We start from the raw sequence: 13831 nt of genomic DNA, 5'->3' as shown, positions 1-13831 counted from the left end.
AAATCGAAAGTTGAAAAGAAAACTTTTGAGGAGCTCAATTTGGACGAGGTAAACAAACACAAGTACGGACTACGACTATTTTGCGACTACATTTTGTCCATGTTGGGCTGGACTGAACAAAACACTATTTTCAATATCTATATTTCGTCTAAATCGTGTCTAAAACAGACCAGTTCGGATGTAGCACAAAATTGTGGGTATCTAAAAACGTATTTTTCAAGAAAATAAATAAATCTGGACACGGTAAACCCAACTCGGTCCATTTTCTTGGACTAAATTTGGTCCGTGTTGGCTGGACTAAAAACACAATTTCAGATGTTTTTCGTCCTTTCATTCTTTCGTCCTTCACTTTTTCTCTCCTCCTTTCGTCCCATCTATCTTTTTCTCCTCCTTTCGTCCCGTCCATCTTTCTCTCCTCCTCTAGTCCCGTCCATCTTTCTCTCCTCCTCTCATTCCTTATATTTCTCTCCTCCTTTCATCCCGTCCTTTTTCTCTCCTTTCGTCCTGTCCATCTTTTTCTCCTCCTTTCGTCCTAACTTTTTCTTCTCATCTTACCATCCTGTCTTAGTTCTCTTGCTCCATTTCTCTTTCTTCCTTCCATCCTGCAGCCCTTTGAGACACCTTGTGATTAAGGACTATACAAATAAACATGACTAAATCATGTCTGTAAGCAACCAGTCCCATTTTATCCCCAATAGCTGGTTGAAGGGAAATTTTGACTGAATTTGGTCTTACGCTTGCTGGGGTGAGTGCACACGGCACATTCCCCCCTCTCACGCACGAGCTCACAGCGCTGAATGGAATTACATCCCATAAACCTTTTGTCTGCAGGTTTTTGTGACATTTTAACAAAAGATCTCTGCTTGCACCTTGTTTTGAAACCATTATATACGGGGGGGTGGAATTAAGGTCAAAATGAAACTCAATGACTAAATAACTGGGAGGGAGATTAAAGTTTAAAGTGGTATAATTGTTAATATGGGGCACATACTCTGGCATTATTATGAATAAAATGCTCTGAAGAATTAGCTTTTGTCTGGAAAGCGGTTCTCCTGAATTTGGTCTTGGATTTTACAGTATGGCTCTTATATATATATATATATATATATATATATATATATATATATCGCTATTATGACTCTTTGGGTCAAAATGGTTCTCGACGAATGACGTAAAACCACCCTACAATCATCTGCATTGCAATACCAATGACCACCAGTAGAGGGCACTGACAGTCCACATCCACAGTGCACCTCATCAAAAACAGAAGCGCCAAGAGGCCACCCCCCCTCCCCAAACGAAGACTGTCTGGTCAAGATGATGCACAAAAGGGGTCAGATGTTCCTGCCCTGAGGGCCCCCCACCTCAGCCGCCCTTTTATGTTCAAGTGGCCCCCCAGGTAGAAAAGGTGGCTGACATATGATCCAGCATCTGCTACGTCGGTAACAGCTGAGGGCCACGCCGCTTTCTGTTTATTTGTTTTCCCTTTTTTTCTCTCGCTGAGATTACAAACCAAACGACTGCCATTACGACGATTCCCTAATCCCCCTCCCTAATCTTAGGGATTGAAAGACTTTGACCCCCGCTCGCAGGTGTATAATACACCCCATTCACAAACGCTCGTGTGCAGTACATGCAAGTCCCCCCCCTCTTCTTAGTCCACAAAGAACGATATTGATGGAGAGCTGCGTGGCCTCTAAGGTCACCTGCAGCCAGTTAACTAATTGACAGATTAAGGTGCTTCCTGGAAAAGAGAAGGGGTTTGGGGAGGGGGCTCGCATAAAGACAAATAACAAATAAAGACTCTTTTACCTTTTGCTTGGGAGAGATTGCGTAAAATCAGCATTATTCATCTTCGAAACACTGCAGGATTGCGCTTGGGCCTTTCCTCACACGGTTGATCTGTGCCTCTTTGCATGCTTGTGTACAGATGGCAATCTCGTTAAGTCCAGTGTTGTATTCCTTTCATGTTTTGTTCCGTTAAAGTATGTGTTTTTGCCTGGTGAGTTACTAAACCATCATATTCTGCATGGTCTTCCTTTCAAGTTTTGCTCCATTAGAGTTACCACACATTGTCTTTCTTTCACATTTTGTACAGTTATTGATGTCATTTATTATGAGTATGCATTACAAGTGCTGCAAGGCTTCCAGATTATTGTCAAACAGTGTCTCAAAACAAAAACATGTAAAATGGGGAAAAAAATGAGGGAGCTTCATCAACTAGAAAACAAAAGTTGCCTTTCATGTTTTTGTCCAGTTCGTTTTCCAAAAAATCCAGTTAGTGTCCCAGCAAGTTCTTCTTTGTCTTCCTTTCGTAATCTTGTTAAATTAGAGCTAGTTAGCATTGCATCATATTCTCTGTAGTCTTCTTAAAAGGTGGGGTACAGGATTTGAAAATTTAAGGCTACAATAGTGCGGCAGTAGCTCAGGAGGTGGAGCGCTCGTCTTGATATCAAGGGATCCCAGTTCGAATCCCGGCTCGTCCGTGTTACATGTCGAAGTGTCCTTGGTTAAGACACTGAACCCCTAATACCCCCAATAAGCAGGTTAGCGCCTTACATGGCTGCAAGGCCGCTATTGGGAAATGTGGAGCACATTGTAAAGCGCTTTGGGAAGTCATTGACTTGAAAAGCGCTATATAAATGCAGATCATTTCATTTCATTTCAATAATGACCCTAAATCTGGATATAGGGGCAAAGTAACACATCATTTTGCATTTCTTAGACGCGCTCGAATAAACTCTTCTTTTTTCATAATTTTGGGGGTTTATTCCACCCCGAACAGGACTGATATAAGGAAGAAAAAAGCGGATCGGCGCAATGGCAAATAGAACATAAGGGCTCTTTGAACTCAGTTGGGCATTGTTGGCACACACCTAGAGAAGATATTTAATTCAACTTTATAAGGACACCTCAAACTACGCAGCCCACCTTCAATGTTTTGTTCAGTAACAGTGTATTACCTGTTTGGCACAATCTTATGTTTTTGTTCAGCTATTTTCCCCTGTGTTGTTCCTTTCGTGTTTTGTTCCTTGAGATCTAGTTAGGGTTTCAGAATGCGTGGTAAGACCTGTGTTATAGCAGTTTTGATGCCTTTGAATTGTGGAGATCACCGCTAACTTCGCTGTTCTGTTTCTGTACACTATCCGAGAGATTTATTTTCTGTAAATAAAACTCATCTTCAAATATGGGATTCGCTTCTTGGGCCACCCCAGATCGTGAAAACTTGAAATCAAAATAAATAGTGCCTTTTTTGCGAGCATGACGTGATTATTGCGAGCCATTTTCCAACATCACACTAATTAGTTGTGAATTTTCAGGAAATCAAATCTCTTTGCGAGTGGATTAAGAGGTCAAATATTAGGCCGATTACTTCCTGGATTTCTTTTTTTAAATTACCAAACAGCAACAAATCCTTCTTTCTATTACCGCGAATCAATTACTGTATTTCAAAGTGACTTAAAATGAAATGTACAAAACAAATACAAATCTATAATGTAATATTTCATCAAAAAAAGCTATTTTATATGAATACTAAATCAGTTTTCTTGACTTCCAACATCAGGGGTTAAACATCAGATTGGACCGGGAATCTTAATCCGCCCGCTGCTAGCTCATATGACTTAGCTAGCGTTTAATGCTCTTAGAGGCGAGCTGCGAGCCAAGGAAAGCGTTCTAGCGCCCGTGCGTTCGGATTATCAGATCCAGTATCTTTATCCTGCTCTTAGATTAGCTACTAATGACCAAGGAGCCCCCACCCCCCTTTTACCCTCAAGAGGGAGATTGAAACAAATGGGCGCTGTGTGCAAATTTAAGGATTCTTGCACCTAGGACTCATAAATCCATCAAATAATATGAACTACTCTGAAATTTGGTTTTGCAATCATAGATCAAACAAAAATCTTATTCTGACGCGCGCAATTTGGCCACTAGAGGGCAGTATTCTACAGTAATGCAACAAAATGAGTTGGAAGTGCACAGAGGATAAAGAATATATGCATGCGAGTTGTTTTCTATGAGACATATGGTAAATAGTTTTGGATTAAAAAAAATAACAGTTAAGGCTGTGGAAGGGAGGAAAAACGCAATTTTAGAGTTACAAAAATTAAAAAACAAAATAAGCAGATCAGTTCACTGCCATTGACGGTAATAGATGTCAAAGGTTTTTTCAAAACACAGCGTGAAGAAATAGTTTGGTAATTTTTGTAAAATAAGTAACATTTCTATGTAACATGTTTTATTAAAAAAATGAAAAATGAAAATAGCATATTTATCGCAAGTAATTTATTTTCTTGTTCCACCAAAAGATACATTTTCCAATGATTATCATAATTGAATTGTATATTGTGTATTTTACAATTTGTTTTTAATTTTTCACAGAAGGATTCTGGAATTATAAAGATTTGTATTTCATTTTTTAATTACAATAAAATTCGACGATAAATATATAAATAGGGTAACAGATGAGAAAAATATTCTCTATATATATTTTTTTAAATAAAACCTATAAGCAAAAAGAAAAAAACGTATTAGACATTTGAAGAAATAATGTGATTTTTCTATGAACGCAAGATTTATTTCTATTTTAATGAATTTACATTTTTAAATAAATCAAAGCTATTCAATAATGGTTATTAAGGGTGGGGTACATCGTTTGCAGTGTCCTTAAAGCTGAAAGTAAACCATTTTCTTTATTAAGTATATTTTAACAATGCCCAACGGAGTACAAAGAGCCCTTACGTTTTTCCCCACTGTGCCCATTTGCTTTATAGAATTAAATATACCTTTATTGTCATTGTTACAACATGGGTTGAATATATTGTGACAACGAAATTGGACGTGGCACTCCAGGATCCACATTTTACAGTGAGGATAAAGAAAACAACGAGATAAAGTAACAAAGAAGATGTTTGTACTGTCTTTGATTGCATAGGCTTTGTTTTCCTCCGGAGGGGGGTGTATGAGGGGGTGAGGGACAGACAGAGATGGTTGGATCTGACATTTAGCAAAGCTGTTCGGGGCGGAAAACATTAGGAAGGAAGAATGGCGGTGGGGCAGTGCTGGAAAAGTGATGTGATGCTTGTCCCTACTGTTTTTTTGTTAGTGTATAAAAGGGAAAAGTGTGAAGCACATTGTAAAGCACTTTGGGAGGTCTTCATTGACTTGAAAAGAGCTATGCAGACCATTTAAAAAATAATAATAATAATAATAATAATAATAATACCCCCCAAAAAATCTAGAAATACAAATTAAATTGTAAAAATGAAAAAAAAAATGTTTCAATAAAAAATGATTTAAATATAAGTCATGGAACAAATGGAACATTAGGCCAAAAATTATATATAAGAAAAATAGTTCAAAAAATTAATTGCAGTTAATGGCATTTAAACAATTATAAATTAAAAAATAAAATATTTATTCAAAGAATTGGATCAAATGAAATTGTAATAAAAACATCTAAAAATAAATACTTTTCAATTTATAATACCGTATTTTCCGCACTATAAGGCGCACCTAAAAGTCTTAATTTTTTTCAAAAGCTGACCATGCGCCTTATAACACAGTGCGCCTTATATATGGCTCAATATTAAATTCTCAAAGTCTCGCAACTTACTCAACAGCCGCCAACGCGATTTCACCCCGAACGTGGAGTAGTCCGCGGTGTATGCTGGGATTTATATACCGGCGTTTCATTGGCTAACCAATGTGTCAATCATCCGTTAAATCGATCGCTATTGGCTGAAGTTATTCGGAGCCTCAGATTGGCTAAAAGGCCAAAACAAACCCTGCAATTGGCCGAAAAAGATGTGTCAATCATCCGTTAAATCGATCGCTATTGGCTGAAGTTATTCGGAGCCTCGGATTGGCTAGAGGGCCAAACAAAGCCTGCAATTGGACGAAAAAGATGACTGGATAGCAAGCTTGCTAAAGTACGCCATAAAGAAACATGTTTCATTAGTCTGTATTTGTAAATATTCTACTCTCCTGGATTTACTTCACTCACGGTTGTAAGAAGACCATGATTGCGTATCATTATTGAACGTGAGAACTTAGGTGAGTTATGCGGCTTTATATTTTGCTGGTATCTTGTTTTAGAACGATCTTGATGTTGCTCTGATGAGTTGAGTGAATTTAACTCAATTCCAAGTGTTTATTGTCATATGCACAGTAAAGTTGCGAGCAAAAAAGAAAATAGAAACTAAGGAATGGTTGGCATTTCTTGAATCCCAAGACTTCAACCTTCCGAATGATATTTGAAATGACGCATTTAAGTGACATCGTACGGACACCGCATCCGCACGTGTCTACGACACGTATTTGCTTCTTTGCAAGCTTTGGGAATGTTAAGGGGGTAATCAGTTGGACTGAATCATCTGACTGTTTTGTCGACGTTCCCATTGTAGCGCCTTATAATCCGGTGCGCCTTATCTATGGAAGATATAGGACCAAAAACTATTTTTTGGGGGTGCGCCCTATAACCCGGTGCGCCCTATAGTGCGGAAAATACGGTATATAAATGTAATTTACATACAATTTTTGAATGAGCACAATTTCTATGACAGTGTAACATATTATGTATAGTATCATAAATATATATTCATCAAGTATGATCTTTTTTTATATGTTATACCCACGTGTGGATTCCTTTTTTGCAGAATTAAAGACCTGATATCTGCCAGTACAATGTTCATCAATGCCACAAAACTACCTTGCACGTCTTCTATTTTTAAGTAAGACTTACACAAAGAAGAAATGATACTTTTGACTGAATCTAGCTTTATTTCAGGCCCGGTTTACAAACCCGGTCAATAAACCAATAAGTAATGAAATAAACGCTGCTTAATGCGGCGGAAAATATCAGAAAAGGGAAGAAAAAGCAAAGGGTGATGCATTCAGGGGTTGAGTGCTCTCATGACTTGCGCGCGCGTGTTTGTATTTAGCCAACACGGGCGCTCTTCATGCTGCCACTAATGGACATGGAGTACTTCCCTCCATTTTTTTTTCTGTATGTGGCTTTTTCCCCCATTAAAGACGTAAAATCCATTTCTTTCTCCATCAATGAGCGAGCATGTTTGTGCAGCCCTCGTGCTCAAATATTTCATTAGTGTCACAGTTCGGAAACGTGGATACCTTTCGTTTTGGGATAAGAATATCCTGCTGTTTACTTCCCGCGTGTGCTTGAATGATATCCTGACGTTTTCTTTCATGTTTTGTTCAGCGCGAACAAGTTTGTTTACCAACATATTTTGTGCCTTTGTTCTTTTATTTAGATCGAGTTTGTGTTCCGACAAATCACATGTCTTTCGGTCAAGTTATCTTCAGTAGAAGCCAGTTTGTCTACTTTTATGTTTTGTTCAGTGCCAGCTATTTTGTTTAGATATATCCAACGTTCTTTGTTCATGTTTTGTTGAGTGCTAGCAAGTTTGTGTTCCAACATATCTACCGTCTTCTTTCTTTCATTTAGATCTCTTTAGGGTTGCAACATGTGTTTCTTTCGGGTTATGTTCAGTACGAGCTACTTGGTATTCAAACTGTGTCTACTTTCATGCTTTGTTCAGTAAGAGCTAGTTTGCGTTCCAACATATTTTGAGTCTTCATTCTAAAATATTTGTTTCTTTTAGATTTTTAAGTTTGTGTATTAACATATCCACCGTCTTCTTTCTTTCATTCTTATCGAGTTTGTGTTCCAACAAATCTCGCGACGTGTTTCTTTCAGATTGTGTTGAGTGCAAGCTAGTTGTCATTCAAACATGAACCAGTGTGTTTACTTTCATTTTTTTGTTCTGTAAGAGCTAGTTTGAATTCCAACATATTTTGCGTTTTTATTCTTTCATTTTGGTTCATTTATATTTATACATCGTCTTTTTTCATGTTTTGTTCATTTAGATCTAGTTGGTGTTCCAACATATCCTGCATGGTCTCTTTAATGTTTTTTTCAGTGTGATACGTTCAAATATATCTCACCTTTTCTGTATTTTCGCATTTTGTTAAGAGGTAGTTTGTGTTTCAACATAACCCACTTAGTCTTCTTTATTTTTACTTTCTGTGCAAGCTAGTTTTTGTTCCAACATATCCTGCATTCCTTTCCGTTCATGTTTTGTTCAGTGCGAGCTAATTTCTGTCCCAAGATATCCAGTGTTGTATTTGATGTTTTGTACAGTGAACACTGTTTAGTGGTTTAACATATCCAGTAGTGCCTTCTTATTTTGTTGTTCCGTGCAAGCTAGTTTGTGTTCCGGGTTATCCCACATCGTCTGTTTCATGTTTTGTTCCGTGTGAGCTAGTTCCAACATATCCTGCATTGTCTTATTTTCATGTTTTGTTCAGGGAAAGCTAGTGAGTGTTTTAACCTATCCTATATTTCTTTTATTTTTGTTCAGCTCAAGAGGGCATGTGTTCCAACATATCCCACGTTGTCCTCTTTCGTATTTTCCTTTCTGTGAGCAATTTTGTTCTCTAATACAACTGGCCTTGTCTTCCCTTTACTTCCTTATTTTGTTCCTTGCAAGTTACTTTCTGCTCCAACATTTCCCTGTTGTCCTTACTTATTTCGTTCAGTGCGAATTATTTTTGTGTTCAAACATCTCGTATCTTCCTTTAAAGTTTTGTTTAGTGCGAGCTTTTTGGTGCTCTCGCATTGTTTTTACTTTCATGTTTGGTACGTTTGGCTCTACTTAGTGTTGCAACGTTATGTAGCGGGGATTGAGGATTTTTCTTATCGTACTTTTAATGGATTTCATAGGACGTTGAGTTGCATTTCCGTGTCTGAACAGTTCCATACAAAACCATATGATTTGAAACAATCTTAATTTAATATTAATAGATTTACAGTAGTTGCAATGTACAAAGGGCAAGATGGATTTACTCAACACTGACAGGCGAAAGCGGTTGCCCCAAATGTGCAAAATTGCCGACGCCATCAGCTCTGCTTGTCCTGAATGTTCACCATGCCGGACATGTACGACTTTGCTCTTTTGGCTGCAAGGAAATACACAAAAGGAAAAGTAAGTTACGTTGTGTTTTTTAACTCTGCCAAATGGCAATCAGTGAACTCAGCACATTGCAAAGTGGATTTAAATGACTTTAGGAGGGATTACACAACCAAATCTTAAAGGAATCTCAGAATGTATGATTTTTGTCCTAGGTCAGGGTTCGTACACCTACTTCATGGCCAAATTAAAACACTTTAGGGACTTTCAAAGCCACTTTTCCAATTTCTTAACAACATTGAAAGAAATGCTGGTATGAATTGTGTATGTTGCAGAGCCAAAAATATATTTGCAATATACATATTCGATTTTTAATCTTAAGTGTGCATTTATCATGACACGGTTTTTAGATCTTGAGTAAATCGAAAATATATTTGTGGATCTGTACAATACTTGTGCAAATATTTTTTTAGACAAATCTCTCCCCATATAAGTGTGAGGTAAAAATGACAGTAATATGTAGCTTATATTTTCAGTCGCAGAGAGTTCCTTGCATTACAATATATCACTGGAAACACTACCTTCATTTGTTGCACCGCCCATAATAAATGTACATAACTGATGAGTAATCCTTGCACAAATACACATTTCATAGTGCCCTGTGTAGGTGTAGCATGCACCTGTCCTCTTGTGCACGTCCTATAGGGGGCGATGACGATTCATAAGACCATGCTATACAAACCAACTCGCGTCGTTAATTACAAGAAATGCAATGGCAAAAAGGCAACAATTTCAAGCATTTACAAGCACTTCACCCAAAATTCCAGCACGTTTTAACACATTAAAATTCAAGCATTTTCAAGGATTTCAAGCACCCGTATGAACCCTGCTAACTTCTCCTTCCTTAAACTTTATATCTCCCCCTTCTTCAGAAGCCTGAAACCCCCTCTGTCAAAATATGTGCCCGCAACAATGGAGGAATTAAGCGTGTTACTCACGGTGTATGAGCTTGCGTTTCTTTTGTTCCGAGTGAAGGAAGCTGCTCAAGTAGAAGATGACGGGCAGGAAGAGCATGAAGCCAGACACGGCGATGACCGGGACCGTCTCCTCCCGCGGGAACGAACATTTGAAGGTTTTGCTCCACAGGCGGCGCGTCACGTTCATCTGCCGACATCGGCGAAAACGATGACGCTTAAAAGTCGCAGCAACCGGGATTCGAACGCCGACATCGGCCCCCTTTGGACTACGTCCGATTATGTGGAGGATAGCGAGTTGAAATGATGCAAATTTTGATTTCATTCGGAAAATTGTTGGGTCAATAGTTATCAAACTGATACCAGCCACAGTTATCGACCAGACACAAAAAAAAGACCCGATAATTAGTCACTCGACGCCATACTATAAAATTCAGTCAAAACTTCTTGTTGGAAAATGTCAACGCATTTATAACCCTGTTTGGATTTTCTAAAGAAGTTGCACAACTTGGTCATGTCTCCTCTCATCCTCTCTGTAACGTGTGTGAGGCACCAGAGAGTTGACTTTCTGTAGAAGTAGTCGCACAACTTGGTCGTTTCTAGTCTCTATCACTTCATAATGTGCTCGAAGCACCAGAGAGCTTAACCGAGATGAATTGCATGAGTGTTCCTCATTAGAATACATTTAGACCTTTTCTAAAAATAAGAGCTGAACTTGGTCATTTTACCTCTCTACCCCTTCAAAATGTGCACGGGACCCCAAGGAGCTCGGTCAAGATTTGTCAAAATGAATGTTCCTTATTAGAATGGATTTTAATTTTCTTTACAAGTAGTTGCACAACTTAGTCATGTCTCCTCTCATCCTCTCTGTAACGTGTGTGAGGCACCAGAGAGTTGACTTTCTGTAGAAGTAGTCGCACAACTTGGTCGTTTCTAGTCTCTATCGCCTCATAATGTGCTCGAAGCACCAGAGAGCTTAACCAAGATGAGTTGCACGAATGTTCCTCATTAGAATACATTAAGACTTTCTCTAAAAATAATAGCTGAACTTGGTCGTTTCATCTCTCTACCCCTTCAAATTGTGCACGGGACCCCAAAGAGCTCGGTCAAGATTTGTCAAAATGAATGTTCCTCATTAGAATGGATTTTACAAGTATTTTTTTTTATTTTCTTTACAAGTAGTAGCACAACTCGGTCGCGTCGCTTCTCTAGCGCTTCATAATGTGGTAAAGGCACTTTAGAGTCCCACCATGATCAGTTGAATGAAATTTGACTATCTTCTAAGGTATCGTTTGATGTACTTCATTTACATAACATTGGTTTAATTAAAGAATTTAAAAAATCTTCAACCCATTTGAAAGTAATTACATTATTTTCACATAGTCATATTATAAATAGCTCACATTTTGTTAATCAACATTCTTTGGCGTACTTACCCCATCTTCGATGTCAATACACATTGTGTTGTTCTTTTCCATGCGGCTATAGAGCTCATTGAGACCCTTATACGCATTCTTACAGTTTTTACACAGGTCCGTGTGATTGCCCTGCAGAGATATCACCATTAAATGAGCATGAATTTGTGACCTTGTCCCAAAAAAAAAACCTGCGAGGACCTGTTGGTATCTGTCAAAGCAAGTGAGCGTCTGGTTGAGAGCGCTCATGAAGTGCACCGTGTCATTTGTGAGGCTCTGGAATCCATCGTTGACACAGTCTAAGATTTTATTTAGAAGACAAAAACAGAACATAGGTCACATGCTCGTCTCAGGGTCATATGATTTTGTTTCATCAGCCATGCCAGAGAAAAGGCTTGCTCGTTTCAGAGTGCTCAAACCATTCGCTATTCAATAAACACAGCAGTAATATTCCCTTATGCAGCTCTAACGGCTGTTGGCACATTCCCTTTGGTGGATTGCCCACTCCCTGGCAATCATAGTTTGTGAAACTATGTTTCCACAGGCCCCCTAGAGGGCTCTCAGCTGTAATCTGTGAATCTGATTAGCCAAACCTACTGGTTTTCTCCAAGACCGATTTTACCAAAGAATTTGTGAAGGCCGTCGGTTATATTTCTCTTATACATCTAATGCTTAAAACGTAATTGGTGAGATGCTTGAATATGAAAAAAAAAACACATTTGGAAGCAACACAACCAAGGAGAAGCAATGAAAGGAAGCTTACAATTAGGAATTGTTTAATAAGTGTTACTGGACAAATTATAACATCACATGATTCAGATATGTTTTAAGCTGGCAGAGAAGACCTTGCAGACCCTTACGACCCACCACTGTTTGAATCTTACCAAGAAGTCACGCTTCGTTTTGTTCTACCTTCTAATGTTCCTATTTAATGTTCTTGCGTCAAAGATCTACAGTCATGATCCACAAGGTCTGCATTTGCAAACTTTAGTGGTAGTATTTTTATTTGCTAAATCCAGGCTGAAATGCTCCTGATGTCGACGCCGCCATTTCTTCATGTTGATGTTACTGCTCCAGACAAAGACGCTATTTGCTATTCCGCATGAGCGACTCATCTCTCTGTTGGAAAAACGTGTCTTGTGACAATAATAGACTACGAAATAAATTGTTTATTTCCATTATCGATTGTTTCCAACGTCGACTTATCGTTGCAGCCCTAAAATGTAGCCAATGCTTTTGCATGCGGATGAGAAATGGATGCACTCACTGTCACATGAGGCTTTGGTCCACAGGTTCTGAAGGTTATCAAAGAGGAGATATACCACCATGAGACGATCGCTGCGGAGGAGGCTGTCTCTGCAGGTCTCGTTACCCGGGCCTTGCTGTATTTATAAAAAAAAACAAAATATTGTTTCCTAAAATGGCCAACTGCATGAATAAGACTTGCACGACGTTTTGTGACCTGATCCGAAGAGATGTTGACGTAGGTGGCCACCAGGTTGCCATAGAAACCGTAGCAGTTCTGGCAGACTTTAACCGGCCGTGCAGACGGAACCAGGCAGTTGATATAAGCCGCATAGCGCTCTCCAAAGAGCCGTAGAAGCTCGCTGCAGTAGTCGCTCACCTCCAAGTCGTCCGGGAAGATGGACACAAGACTAAGCGCGAACGGGGGGTCCGCAGCCGGCTTGAAAACGGGCACCTCGACGGAGAGTGTTCCATTTTCGCCTTTGCTCGACGCCAAAACCAAAATAAGCAACGCAGACGCGGTTAAAAAGAGGTTGGGGAGATAAATATGCATTTTGAACGGTTCAAACGCGCCCGTGTGTGTTGAATCGCGTGAGAGAACCCATGACTTCCGTGTTTGGGTTGAGAGAGATCATGTGACTGTTAAGAATCTCGCGAGATGTTCTGACGAAAGCCTCTTTACTTGCATTCGATTTTTAATTGTATTTCGAATAACTTTAGTCATCGTATTTATGTTTTGAAATTGAATGCTCACAATTTGTGTACAGTTCTGCAAAAAAAAATGACAACCTTTTTCCTCCAAATTTGAACTAGATTGAATTTGTGTAGGACAGTTAGTTAAAAGCCTTACATTATTTAGGTCAAATCATTTTCGATTAAAATACGATATGTTTTTATTAAAATTACAATATTCAACTTTCGTAAATTATTTATGTATGTCTTCGGTTCAACTATTTATGAGCTTGTTCAGTGGCAGTCCTACATTCAATTACTCCCTGGGCGAGACCCCCTCCGAGCCCCCCGCCCCCAAAATGCCAAGACACACGTTTAAAATGGATAAAAGAGGGATATATTTGTAAATTTCAATGCTTAAATAAAGAAATATCCATCCATATCTCTCCCTCTCCCATTTATCCAACCCTCCCTCCATCTATCTATCAATCTCTCTGCCTATCCCTCTCTCCATCCATCTATATTATACTTACCTCTCTATTTATCCATCTATCTATTAATCCAACTCTTTCTCCATCTATCCATATCCCCGCCA

The 13831-nt window shown here is 38.9% G+C and overlaps 1 protein-coding gene across 1 annotated transcript; it reads right to left on the bottom strand.

Moving 5' to 3' along the window:
• Window positions 1-8791: 8791 nt before the first annotated feature.
• Window positions 8792-13212, bottom strand: ostm1 (osteoclastogenesis associated transmembrane protein 1). Its single transcript, XM_088325514.1, has 6 exons — window positions 12782-13212; window positions 12587-12701; window positions 11521-11618; window positions 11341-11451; window positions 9929-10094; window positions 8792-8979 (listed from the first exon to the last, which is right to left on the bottom strand). Exons 1-6 carry the CDS (start codon window positions 13115-13117, stop codon window positions 8921-8923), a joined length of 885 nt encoding a protein of 294 aa, XP_088181640.1. The 5' UTR covers window positions 13118-13212; the 3' UTR covers window positions 8792-8920.
• Window positions 13213-13831: the final 619 nt, after the last annotated feature.

This window comes from Urocampus carinirostris, chromosome 20 (genome assembly GCF_059441175.1).
Source record: "Urocampus carinirostris isolate Australia breed hairy pipefish chromosome 20, RoL_Ucar_1.0, whole genome shotgun sequence".
In the NCBI taxonomy this organism is placed as follows: Eukaryota; Metazoa; Chordata; class Actinopteri; order Syngnathiformes; family Syngnathidae; genus Urocampus; species Urocampus carinirostris.
This window is presented reverse-complemented; position numbering and strand designations above follow the sequence as displayed.

Coding starts and splice junctions, on each gene's coding strand:
- ostm1 (XM_088325514.1), bottom strand. CDS start 13,117: ATGCATATTTATCTCCCCAACCTCTTTTTAACCGCGTCTGCGTTGCTT. Junction 12,702..12,781: donor TCAACATCTCTTCGGATCAG/GTCACAAAACGT, acceptor TTATAAATACAG/CAAGGCCCGGGTAACGAGAC. Junction 10,095..11,340: donor GTATTGACATCGAAGATGGG/GTAAGTACGCCA, acceptor CGATGTCGGCAG/ATGAACGTGACGCGCCGCCT.